At 37.9% G+C, this 13,337-nt stretch overlaps 1 protein-coding gene across 2 annotated transcripts; it reads right to left on the bottom strand.

Moving 5' to 3' along the window:
• Nucleotides 1–11,077, bottom strand: LOC143854690 (2-oxoglutarate (2OG) and Fe(II)-dependent oxygenase superfamily protein). 2 transcript variants are annotated; one of them, XM_077364777.1, is made up of 9 exons: nt 10,835–11,077; nt 7,669–7,839; nt 4,691–4,853; nt 4,412–4,529; nt 3,707–3,776; nt 3,558–3,638; nt 1,435–1,491; nt 1,213–1,324; nt 1–945 (listed from the first exon to the last, which is right to left on the bottom strand). In XM_077364777.1, the coding sequence occupies exons 1-9, from the start codon at nt 11,042–11,044 to the stop codon at nt 374–376; spliced, it is 1,554 nt and encodes a 517-aa protein (XP_077220892.1). In that variant the 5' UTR covers nt 11,045–11,077; the 3' UTR covers nt 1–373. The 2 variants fall into 2 exon arrangements, with proteins under 2 accessions (XP_077220892.1, XP_077220893.1); XM_077364778.1 differs by lacking the exon at nt 7,669–7,839.
• Between the last annotated feature and the right edge of the window lie 2,260 nt (nt 11,078–13,337).

Raw genomic sequence — 13,337 nt, forward strand, 5'->3', positions numbered from 1 at the left:
TGGTAGTGCAGATATTAGTCCCCTTAATCAATTAATGAATGAATGAAACCCAACAGCCAACATACCAAATAGTACTGTAGAATTTGCAGGGAAATAATGAAGGAATAATATAATGTATATCCCACTACACATACTCAACAATAAAAGCTAATAATTTGGCAACCAAGCTGCCAAATGCCAATCTGATCAATGTGCTTTTACACCCACATCTCCTCAATTTGTCAAGACTTAAGAAAGCAGATGTACATCTTCCTTGGCTATGGACTTGGCAGATACGCATTCAACATAAATGTTCAATGATAGTCAGTCCAACTGGTTATGTCCTAAATCATCCTTGGCAACATCAACATGATCTTTAATGATGTTGATATGCTTATAGAACTGACATTTCATGTTGATTCAATTCAGTTAACAGATCAGTGCTCCAATCATTACCCATTCCACTAAGTTTTGCAAAAGTATAGTCAATTATCCTGATCAGATCTTTAGGACCAGAGACCTTAGAACCACAGGCCTCAGAGAAATCTAGGTACCCAAAATCTGGTTTCAAATAGTTCAGTAACAAACAGTCCTTTGTACAGATAGATGTTGATGTGTCCTTTACCTCAGAACTTTGTTTCCTTTGATCATCTATCATCCCATATGTTCTATTCAGTGCCACACACAGCTCAATGAATTTAGATTCCTCCAAAAATTTTCTGATATCAGACAAGGGACTGCAGTTTTCGACCAAAAAACTACTTAGATTTTCTACTGTAAAAGCCTCGAAAGATTTCATGTTCAAAGCAACCTTACGTATAGATATCAGGTTAGTAATAAGATGTCGCACTTTTCCAGAGGAGACCAGGATAGGATTTTCATGTCCTTTACAAAGATGGTGCAGCTGGGTCAGGTTGGCAAAGGAAAATAGTGTGATAAATATGAAGAAATCGAAAAAGTTCATGCCTGTACAAAAGCAAAGGTTCATTAGAATCAAGAACAACCACAAGATTTAATCTTTTTATTTAATATACAACCAATGTTTTGAAAATGGGCCGAACTTTACTTGTTTTGCATTATTTAACCAGCGGTCAAAGGCTATTAGAATTCCCAAAAAGCTCTCAACAGCCAATCAGAGAAGCATAAAACAAAGTGAGTCACCCCCAATATCAAAACATAATGGTGTGGATATTGGTAAGCCTAAATAAAATGAAACAATAAGATTGGGTTCACCTGTGTTGGCAGCAAGATTACGCTGACATAGCCCTTCAAAATCATCACAGATATCTCTAATGTCATCTATGTACTCCTTTGCCTCTTTGTAATCTTTCAGAAGCAAGTTCCACTGAAATAGAGTGATGTTAATGAAGTGCAAAATAGTTTTCACATAAGATGGGCTTCTGTATCTTTCTACTAATGGTCCACTTTATAATTAGATAAGAGCACAGTACTCACCACCCAAGAAAGGTTATAGGCATTGAACCAGTTGTGGTTTATGGATATTGTATCTTCCTGTAAATGAAGTTGTGTTAGCAGGAAGAAAGTAACATGTCACAAATGATCATACAATAAGGACAAGAAAGTGCAAGATTTAGATACACTGTTCATGAAATTCGTGCCCTTACAAGTTGTTCTCCATGTTAAAAATTCACGCCCTTACAAGTTGTGGGCAGTGTTTTAAAAGGTGGACATGTGAGACCAGGCATTCAGCCTCTTGTGATGTGAGGCATATCCCTCAATCTTTTCCCCGAGTTAAGAAAAAAAAAAAAACAAGGAAATATCTACACCCTTTTTGTTCAGTTGCAGTATCAGTCGGTTGATATTTTCATCGAAGCTATGAGCTTCAGTAGAATAGATTTTATTTGTTCAAAGCCGAGTATGCGTTATATTTATGCTCTAGGTTGAGAAAGCATTATGAGGTACTTTACAAATGATAGGACCTAGCATTTAAATGATGAACTTGTACTTATGTACATATAGGATGGGGCTCATCATTCTTAAAGTTTTACTGGCATACTTGTAATTAGATAGCTTTACAATATATATGAATATGGGACGAAAGTCGTGAGGTAGAAGGCTAACCCTAAGAATTCTTTCGCTCATCTAGTTTTCCCTTCTCTTTTCTCTTCTTCTTAATTGAAATTGTAAGAATTTGCAAGCTATTGATCAAATAGAATCAGCAAAATCGTGAATTATACATGAGATAACTGCTATAGTGTAATGATAACTCAAAAAAAGGGCAGCCCAATGCACGAGGCTCCTGCCAGTGCGGAGTCTGGGGAGGGCTAGATGTACGCAGCCTTACCCCTGCTTTGCAGAGAGGCTGTTTCTGTGACTCGAACCCGTGACCACCAGGTCACAATGGAGTAACCTTACCACTGCGCCAAGGCTATAACAGGATTCACAATGGTCATGCTTAAAATTAAGGAGTGAAATTCGTATGAAATAGATCAAGATACTCAAACTTATTTAAAAAGATACTGAGTATTTGAAACTTAAGAAGGATATCTGATTATGAACTTGATTATAACCATGGTTTTAAATTTCCACCGAAATTGACATGAAATTCCCGATATGTTTCTGTTTCCATCCCCATTGAAAAACATACTGAAACTGAAGCGGATATCGAAACAAAAACTAAGTGCAGTAGTGGTATAATATAACAGTATGTGTAACATAATTATATTTATCTAAATTGCATGGGAAATGTGGTGCATGTATTATGTATAGGTATTTGTATGAATTGCATGTGAAATCTGGTATTTACTGAATTATCAAACATGAGTTGTAGTGCCATTTCACTAGGTGTTGTTCGATGTTGTTAAACCATTGTGGGTGATTCCTTCTTCTTTTTTATTTTTTTACTTATGTCATGGATTTTGAGTGTGGATCTATGCTTATGCTAACACTCCCTGAAGTTTCATCTTAATTATCCAGCATTTGCATATGTTTCCATACATTTACATGATTTTGCAGGATTTCCACCAAAATTTCCATCCAAAACCCACATGTTTCCGTTTCCGTCAAGACCGAAACACATACCGAAGCTAAAACCCGAAACCTTAATGATACCATCCAGTGTGAACAAAAATGATTTCATTGAAGTATACAAGAATAACATAAAGGAATGCACTCAAAGCTAAAACCTGAAACCTTAATGATTTCATTGAAAGTATAAAACAACAACATAAAGGAAAGCACTCAAATAAAATCGATATGAACGTAGCATGAACAGAACATGCAAATGATCTGAAATGCATTTGATACACCAGAAGTCATCTTTAGCTTTATAAAACACGAATTTCACAGAATTTTTTTTGTGGGAAATGGTAGGCAATTTCATTAAAAGAAAAGACCGAGGAGGTCTACCAATTTCACAGAGTTATATGAACATTTACAAGTTTGACAGAAGGAGCATGCTTTACAAGAACAGAAATGGAATGGATAATATTTATACTGATAAAAACAGGATTCACAATTGTGATGTATAACATTAACACATTGAAATTCTTAAAAAATAGTGCAAGATAGACATTCTTCTTTTGAATGTAACAATCTTTGAAGTTTTAGAGGGATACCTGATTGTGAACTTGATGATACCATCCACTAGGCACAAAAATGATTTCATTTTGTTCTTGAGTACACTCCAACCAAATGGCCTGCACATATGCAGCAGTGGATACATATAATGAATGGAAAGAGTAAATAACTCCAAGTAATGAAATACCTTCTTAAAGCCCGGAAACTGTGTCTCAGAAACATCATCAAAAATATCATAGACTGAGCTTTTCATGTTCCTGCATGAGTTATACAAGAGCTATGTCAGAAGGGATATGAAAAAATTGTAGTTTCCTCATTTAAGAAGCGACAGTCCAACTTATTTTGGTCGATATCATTTCGGAGAGATGTTCCTCAGCACATTCATTAAAATTTGTCATGTTTAAACATTAAAAACTCGGCAAAATGAATCCTTACAGGACGTTCATACAGTGCATGCTCACGCTATGTCATAATTCATAAATACCTCCTATATTTTCAAAATATCGTGTTTTTATCGCGACATTTTGATCAAACGGCAAAATCCCGAAATAATCCCGAGATTTTAAAAATATAGCGATATTTCCATTTTTATCATAAAATATTGAGATAACCTCACAATATTAACCCGATATTTTTACGATATTTTATATTTTTTCTTCAATTTTATATACTTTTATACATTTAAATAATTTATTTGTCATTTTTCCGATACAAACCCGAAAAAGGATAAAAAAATTTAATATATCCCGAGATTTTCCCTTGCCGAGAAATTCCCCAGGACGATATTTGTGACATAGTACTCACGGACAAAACCGAAGCCAAATTTGCAAGATAGTAGTATACACTTAAGCCCCTAACTCATAATTATTGATGCTAGAGAATGAGCATATACCTGTCAAACAAAAGGTGCCACTGGGAAGGTGATAAAAAATGCCACTGCTTCTTCCCACACACGTTTGCAGACCAGCTATATGACCTGAAAACATCGGCATGAAGAGGTGTCCAAGTACCTCAACAACATTTTTGGTATCAGTTGCGTATGGATTAATATCAATTCGAAACAACAAAGAGAAAATCAATATTTGCCTATAAAGAGAAAAAAAATCACATGGCTTAGGCAGAAGTAAAGGGACAAAGGAACAACCAAAAACCCAATTTTCTGCTCTCATACCTTTTGCTCCCATGTAAACGAAACGATAGTCAGAGCAATTTATCTCGGCTTTCTCATTATGTAAGTTTGGATCACTATGCATATGATGACTGTCGAGATATAAGTTGAGCCAATCATCAAGGAAAAATGTTGGAGTTGTGTATGGTACATATGTGGGATATTCCTGTGAAGACGAGAAGAAATGTAAAATACTCGACCTAAATGTGGTGAGATATTGAGATATATTTGTTCTGTTCATTAAATGTGAAGGTGGATTAATCACTAGCAATTTGCAAAATATGAATTTTTCTGTCTATTGTTAGTCAGCTTGGTATTAGTGGAAGATTAATGGATAGAGGGTAGACTAAATCTGACTCCCTACTTCACTTTTTCCTCTTCTTTTCAAAACAACATATCAGCAAAACCCTAGCTCTTACTCTAGGTACACAACTCCAAAACAAAGTCAAAAATATCTTCTTCTTTTTTGAATGGTAAAGTAAAAAATATCTTATCAATAAATTATTGGAGTCAAGCGGTTTCTTGGGATCCATACAACTATAATGTCAACTAGTCTCTCCAATATCCACAATATACGACAGATTTTCATTCATAACAATTCTTTCACCATTTTCCATGAATTTCCAGAGCTTTTCAAGTTGAATTTTGAAGCCTCCAAAACAACAAATTGAAAGAAAAAAAATCTCAATTCATATATATGATCATTGAGGGTAACTGTCAAACAGGAGTGATTTCCTGCAAGCTGCTAAGATTCATAGATAAACTTACCCCAGCAATTTGCAAACCCTAATCTTCAGCTAGATCGTCATTTCTATTGACACTTTTTCCTCATGGAACTTGGATGTCTCGGATGAAGCCTAGAGACCAACCATGTTTCACCTTAATATTGTTAGATGTGAATATTAAGGTTTTAAAGTTTGATAATATGAATAACACAGTACATTTCTGGAGCTTTTAAGTATTTTTGAAAGAAATGGGATTGACCATCTAAATGTGTGTCCTCACTCCTCACACTCCTCAGAAAAAAGGAAGTTGGGAGAGAATCGTCATTTGTTTGAAGTTAACAAAACCTTACTCGTACAAATGAAGTATGAAACCATCTTAACTGTTTGTTTTATAATTAAATGTAAGCACCACATGTTGGGGAGGTAAGGACCCTTCCAAGTTTTGAAACTTTTTTTAAGGGTAAGGTTTGAAACTTAATGCTTCAATATTCTCTATGTCCCCATATCCTCGGTTGTTCATGTTCTGCAGATAATTTTGTATCCTTGAATGGATATAGTAGCGCACAATCAGTAATATGTATTTTTGTCAGTAACCCTACTTCATGAAAATGGTAATACATAAAGGAGTACAAAAAGTTTATTTCCTACTAAGCTCTTCTTACTTCCTATAGGACATTTCTCCCATCCATCTTGCATGTCAAGGAACCCACTAACTTGACTAAACACCATCACATCCTGAATGAAAGAGGAGATGTTTGTAGATGAATTGGTTAAGTCCATTTCTACGTCTCATACGATCATTTTTTTTTTTTTGAAAGATAACAAATTTTATTCCATAAAGAAAGAAGTCCAGAGGGGACAAGTTTTCCCCGAAACTAAGATTACATCCAGAATTTAATTCCCTCCATTGGGAAGAATCACACGAGTTGTTTGTAACTCGATGCCTTCCTTAGCAAGCTGATCCGCGCTACCATACGATCATTTTTTCATTGACTCACTAACCTTCAATATTCCCCTATGCTCACTCCACCTCCTCATAGAAGTCAACCTTGTGAGAGAGTGTACATTGTCACCATCATTGCCAACCTAGCTCCTAGATAGACAACATTATTTCAAGATGAAATGGAATTGCACATACATCAAATTGTTGAGCCCATCTGACTGTGTTCCTCATCATCTCATAGACACATCATGTTACCACCATTAGATTAGGGTTTTCAAGGAACCAAGTAACATGAGGACCTCACCACCAAGGGACATCAAACCACGAGAGATGCAAGCCAATAACGCATGACTCAATTGCCACCTGCACCTTTCACTCAGAGAGCTACAATATGCAGCCTAATCTAACAGATAGGGCTGATAAGGGGTTGTTGTGCATTAAACATTGTCAAAGCAGGGCAATGAACAACATGTTAGAGGACTCCACCCAGACCTTTTTCAAGCAAAGAATCACTTCCCCTCATCCAAAACCTGAAATTTCTAAGTCCAGTGGATTGCACACCACCATAGGTCATACTAGAAGAGTGGTAAAACAAGTGCAAGAAAAATACCCCCTTTTCTTCTGTCACTTGGACCTTTCTAACTCATGAGTCATGACTAGCGTCCAATGCCCATTAGCATATTTATTGTTCTATTTGAAGACAAGGCATTTAATTACATAAAAAAATTGTCAAAATAGGTATGCATTGTGAGGCAACAAACAGGACAAATCCTCCATCGTCTTTTCTTGTTATAAAAGTTTAATATAGTTCTAGCTATCTAAATGTATTTTGATTTGTGCATTGTGTTTTGAAGTAATTTAAATAACCTGATATAATTGCAGAGACATAGAGACATTCCCATAAGTTGGGTTGCCAAAGTCAACATGACTGCTCATGTCCCTGGCTTATACCATCTACTACGTCTATAAGTAACATAATTACTTTCAGTATTTCATACCCTAAAATATTCAGCAAACAAATAACTGATTTTCTAGCATCGCTTGAAATTTCACCAAATCTGTACCGACAGCTCTAGAAAAGCACTAGGAAGGTTGCCCCATAATTTTCAACATATAGTGCACCAAAAAATGATCTGAGTCCAGAGAAGTAACATAGTTTATACCACATCACACAAGAGACATGTGATTGACATAGAGAGAACCAGATGACCAAATCTCGTAAAAGACAGTTTATATAGCACCCCCACTAGCCATAAAGTTGGCACCTAACAAGTTATAAAAGAAGAGTAAACATCAGCCTATTTACAACATACCTTTACAAAATGCCAATCCTTCAAATATAGCAGGGATTGGTCATCGTTGCCGTGACCTAACGCATTACTGTACTTCCCAGCAGAAAGCTCCAGCCAACGGCTGATGAATTCCGAGACAGACATTTCAACTCTCTTCTGATCCGTGAACTCTCTTCTACCACACTCTGCAACCTAAAAGAGCCAAGGCAGGAATTGAAACAACCAAACACTCCAAACAACTTGAGCTGTTAGAGGTGGTGTTATTTAACCATTTCTAGTTCAACAATCAAAACTCCCCCTCAAGTGCGGCCCCTCTTATGGGTTGGCTGAACACATGCAATTTTTTTAATATGGAGGAGTTGTTGGGTTTTGAACCCAGGCAATAGCTCTGATACCATGTGAAACAACCAAATAGTCCAAAAGCATAAGCTGTTGAGTTCAGGTGTGGCCCCTCTTATGGGTTGGCTGTGCACGTAGCTGTTAGAGTTAAGGTGTGGCCCCTCTTATGGGTTGGCCGTACACATGAATTTTTTTTTTAATATCAAGGAGTTGTTGGGCACTGAACCCATGACCTGCAGTGAGGCAATAGCTCTGACCACAGACAAATACTCCAAAAGCATAAGCTGTTAGAGTTCAGGTGTGGCCCCTCTTATGGGTTGGCCGTAGACATGCATTTTTTTTTTAATATTATGGAGTTGTTGGGTTTTGAACCCATGACCTGCTGTGACGCAATAGATCTGATAACATGTGAAATAACCAAATACTCCAAAAGCATAAGCTGTCAGAGTTCAGGTGCGGCCCCTCTTATGGGTTGGCCGTAGACATGCATTTTTTTTTTACTATCAAGGAGTTGTTGGGTTTGGAACCCATGAACTGTCGTGAGGCAATAGCTCTGATACCATGTGAAACAACTAAATACTCCAAAAGCATAAGTTGTTAGAGTTCAGGTGTGGCCCCTCTTATGGGTTGGCCGTACACGTGCATTTTTATTAATACCTAGGAGTTGCTGGGTATTGAACCCATGGCATGCCATGAGGCAATAGCTTTGATACCATGTGAAACAACCAATTAGTCCAAAAGCTTAAGCTGTTAGAGTTGGTATTATTTAATCATTTATACTTCAACAGGAACGTGTTTAAGAGTGTTTCTTTTAGAATAATGGAATCCACAAGGTGGTGAACAAACTAACTGTAATACCCAGCCCACACTTGTTTTACGCGTCACACATGCACAAACATGTATTAGACGGTGGAAGCTTCAGGAAGCATTGGGAACTTCCTTTAGCCTTCCTTTAGCTTAAGTCAGTTTCAATGACTTAAAATAATAATATATAATAAAAGAAAGAAAAGGCTCAGTTTGAAGAACGTTAACCGAGACCACCTGAGAAAAAAACCTGGGCTTGGAGGGGGGAGGGGGGGCGGAGGCTGCAGCCTTCACTTGGTTTTACAATTTCTGAGAGAGAGAGGAAGAATAAAGAAAGAGAGGGGTCGTCGAGGAAGATTGTTGGACACTGGAGAATCCAATTAAAGGTGATCATGATCAGTAGGAGATCGAATTTCGAGTTCTGAGGAATTGGGGAATTGCGTTCTAAATCTTGAGATTAGATTTTGCGTAGGACCAGGGGAAATGCCTAGCTAGTCTACCACTCTGAGAGGAGTTTCTTAGCAATTGGTCTTTTGTTATCCAGAGATAATACGAGCTTAGAATAGATTTCCAGTTGATTACAGTGGAGAGTCATCTCTGGAGAAGGAGGTGAGAGAAGAGCGGCTTGTAGTGGTGAGGTTCGTTAGGGATCAGCAGCCGCCGCTTCACGGCCTACTGCCCCTCATCCTGCTATGCCTCAAGAGAGTGGGGCGATAGATCATGACAGTGTTAGAGAATTGATCCATGAGGTGGTTGGTCAAGTTCGGCGGCAGATGCAACAGCCGCCCTCTCAGCATCCAGCGCCCTACTGGCACTCGTGAAAACATGGGGGCAGACTCATAAACTCTGCAATGCCCTGACTATGAGGGGACTAATACACTAACTGGGAGGGCAGTTGTTGCATCTGCTGCCGAACTAGACCAACCACCTCATGGATCAATTCTTTAACACTGTCATGATCTACCGTGCCACTCTCCTGAGGCACAGCAGGCTGAGGTGCAACAGGTCTTGAAACCGACGATGGCTCCCTAATTGACCACACAACTACAAGCTGCTCTCCTCTCCTCTCCTCCTCCAGAGATGACTCTACACTCTGATCAACTGGAACTATATCATGCGCATAGTTAGCAAAACTCTGTTTTAAAAGGTGTTTTTTTTTTTTGGTTTTATTGGTGTGCCATTTAATACTCCGTTTAAAACTTTTACAACGAATAAAACTCCGTTTTTTTTTTTAAGGCAAACATTTTAAACACGTTTTTTTGGCCAACTTTCCAATTTTACTCCCATGATATTTTGTAAATGACAAAATTTTAAACTCATTTTCTATTGTTTCCGTTTTTTTTTTTACTACGTTTTTTTGAACCAATACCATATTAAACTCGAATTTTTGTCGTCCTGTTTTTTTGCCGAATCATGTTTTACTAACTATGATCCTGAGCAAGCATTATCTTTGGATAACAAAAGATCAACTGCTAAGAAACTCCTCTCAAAGTGCTAGACTAGCTAGGCACTTCCCCTTGTCCTAAGCAAGATCTAATCTCAAGATTTTCAACACAAATCCCCAATTCATCAGAACTCGAAATCTAATCTCCTACTAATCATTGTCACCTTCAATCAAATTCTCCGGCGTCCAACGATCTTCCTCGGTGACCCCTCTCTTTCTCTTCTTCTTCTTCTCTATCTCTAAAACTGCTTAACCCCTGAAGGCTGTAGCACCTCCCCCCAACCCCCCTCATATGGTCTCAGTTAACTCTGTTCAAACTGGGCCTTTTCTTTATCTTTCTTATCATAATTTATTTTTCTACCTCAGACTTAAGCTAAAGGAAATTCCCAAAACTTCTTGAAGCTTCCACAGCCTAAAACGTGTTTGTGCATGTGTGACGTGTAAAAAAAGTGTAGCCAGGGTATTACACTAACACCAACAAATGCAATAGAGAATTCTCGACAGTAAAAGAAAAACCCCCCCACAAAAAAACCACCCAAAAGGCCAAACGTGGAGTCATTGCAATATAGGTTTCTCACTGAGAAAGAAGAAGGGAAGTACCTGAACTTTGGAATCCCCAAAGTGGGCAGAAAAGAAATGGAGATTGGGTTCTCCATTTTCATTGACCCAATCATCACAAGCCTTCCAACCATCCATCAGTCCCGTTAGCAAAATGGGTTGATTCTTCTTAAGATATCTCTCCACAAATTGCTCATAACTCAGCTCTTTCCCATTAATTTTCTCTATTTTCCCTCCAATATTCAGACCCATACTCTTATATTTGCCACAGAATAGAGAAAGTTCATTCTCAAGAAGGGTTCTTATACGACGGCTGCCCATATTTTCCAAAGAAGCAAAAGTGGGGGCCACGGGTTAAATGATCCAAACCGTTTAGGCCTTGCTCTGGATGGCTTGGATTAAAATCTACTCTAACGATTCTAACACTTATGCTGGCCCACCACATGTGGACCACGTGAATGATGATCTGGCTGTTGATCTAGTGAGGCCACCTCAAATCTGGTCCATTGATCTTGGTAAGTTAAGGTGATTTTTTTAAACATAATGACTTAAATAACCTTGAATTTTAATAAATGAACGATCATATGCAAAACGGTTCAAAGCTGTAAGCTCTCCCTCACTGATTCTTGGTAGGGCCCACTCTGGATTGAATGTTTCACAAGATTTTATAGGAATCTACTCTTCTTAATAGAGTTTTCTTGAAATTTTATTTGATAATTACCCATTTTTAACTTTAATCATCCATTTATGAGAAACCATCAAATAATTAGGATCCTCCAACTTGTGGAACATTTGCCCAAGAGTCTGGACATGGTGGGGCCTTTGATTGGACGGTTCTGATCGATCCACTACAGGTGTGGTGGAAGATCCAAAAATTCTTTTGTTGGGCCCAACATTATTCCATTACTAAAATCAACTCCCCACTCACTAGTTTGGTCTGAATATGTTTAGATTAAAAGAAAGTGAGAGTTTAAATTGACATCATCAACTGGATGGATGTGAAACTTCTTTAGTGGCTCCAATAACGATTCATATTTAGTTGGTCTGATGGAAAATCCATTCTCTGGGTTTGGATTGCCGGAATCAGGCGGTTGAATCGGCGTCACTCATTGATTGAGGGAACAAGAGTGGGGGAGGGATTAATGGGGGAAATGCCAGAATCTATTTCCTGCCCCAAGAGGTGTTACTTTGATTCCGCCTCAGAATAAACTTTTATTTTAAAAATTTTTAAATTAATTTTGGGAAGTGATATATCTGCCCCTTTTGATTACTTGGGACATCCAAAAGAATTGTACTTGGAAATCAACCCCATTGAATCCTTCTGACGTGAAGTACATCAGCCCCTCTGAAGTCACTGATACACTGCTGCTGGGTGTCCCAAGTGATCAAAAGGGATGGATATGACACTTCCCTTAATTTTTTTTCAATTTTCTTTGCATTCTGTTTACACGGGTGTCGGAATTTGAATCAAAACAGAGAATGCCAATTCTGATTCTTGATACGGGCAATCCAAATGCAGCCCAAGTTTTTTGAAGATTTCTATCAGTGTATCTGTTTAAATGCTAGTTGTCATATTGTCTTCTTCCTTCCATTAAACCCAAATAGGCATCACAATTGAACTGAACACCACTCCACTCCTCTCTTCTCTTAACTATCCTCTTTTTTAACACCCCCAAGTGCACCCTTAGTCTTGAAGAAGAAGAAGTGCACTGTTAGTCTTTGATTTTTATATCTTGATAAAGATGCCAAATTCATTAACAAGAAAAGATTACAAGTGCACTTTGGGTAGTAAATATTGCCTCATACAAAATGAGATGCTAGATGCTCCTCATTTGGCTAGACGAGCAATAGTATCATTGGCGCTTCTAGGAATGAGAGAAAAGGCACAAAAAAAAAAACACCACACACACACAAATCTTTGGGCCATGAATTGTTTGTTTCATGACATTAGTTTCTCAAGTAGTGGCCGGGTGGGAGGAGAGACTTGAGAGGGCATGGATGAGCAAAGTTAAAGAAGTGGCTTAAAAACAAGGATAAAATCAATCCTAATTTGGGTCGAGTTTTTTGTTTCCTTGTTTTACAGGCTCTTCTTAAGCCCTCCCCCCTCTCATCGTGTCTATTCCTCTTCCACCCAAGTATTCAGGAAAAAAATTATTTGGTAAGCTAATATTCAGGAAAAAAATTCATGGCATGTTTGGCTACCATGAGTTTGGCGAGAGTGCTAGGGCGGGTGAAGTGGCTAAAAATCAAAAATCTAGTGTCTCAAGTGGTGACTACAAATCTGGAAACAAAAAAAACCTCTACTAAAAAATGGACATACTTTTTCCAAAATTTTAGCCAGTTCTTACCCTCATCTCAATCATGCCCTTTCAAATCTCTCAGACTTATCCCGCCCACCCTACCCCTCTCTCACCACTAGGAGAATGGACAAAAAAAAAAAAAATCCTGGCTGCCAGGCATTGCCTTAATCTCATCCAAGAGATTATCAACAACCCTTCGCAAGTCACATTAACCAACGAAATAGTATTAGTGGAATTACAATCAG

The sequence above is a fragment of the Tasmannia lanceolata genome, unplaced genomic scaffold (genome assembly GCF_043159265.1).
Source record: "Tasmannia lanceolata isolate RefF3 unplaced genomic scaffold, GAP_Taslan_0.1 ptg000020l, whole genome shotgun sequence".
Taxonomy (NCBI): domain Eukaryota; kingdom Viridiplantae; phylum Streptophyta; class Magnoliopsida; order Canellales; family Winteraceae; genus Tasmannia; species Tasmannia lanceolata.

What these genes read in the sequence shown, in the direction of transcription:
- LOC143854690 (XM_077364777.1), bottom strand. Translation starts at nt 11,044, where the DNA reads ATGGGTCTGAATATTGGAGGGAAAATAGAGAAAATTAATGGGAAAGAG. An exon ending in CGTTTACATGGGAGCAAAAG is followed by an intron (nt 4,530 to 4,690) that starts GTATGAGAGCAG and finishes AATGTTGTTGAG; the next exon opens with GTACTTGGACACCTCTTCAT. An exon ending in ATCATCAAGTTCACAATCAG is followed by an intron (nt 1,492 to 3,557) that starts GTATCCCTCTAA and finishes CTTCATTTACAG; the next exon opens with GAAGATACAATATCCATAAA.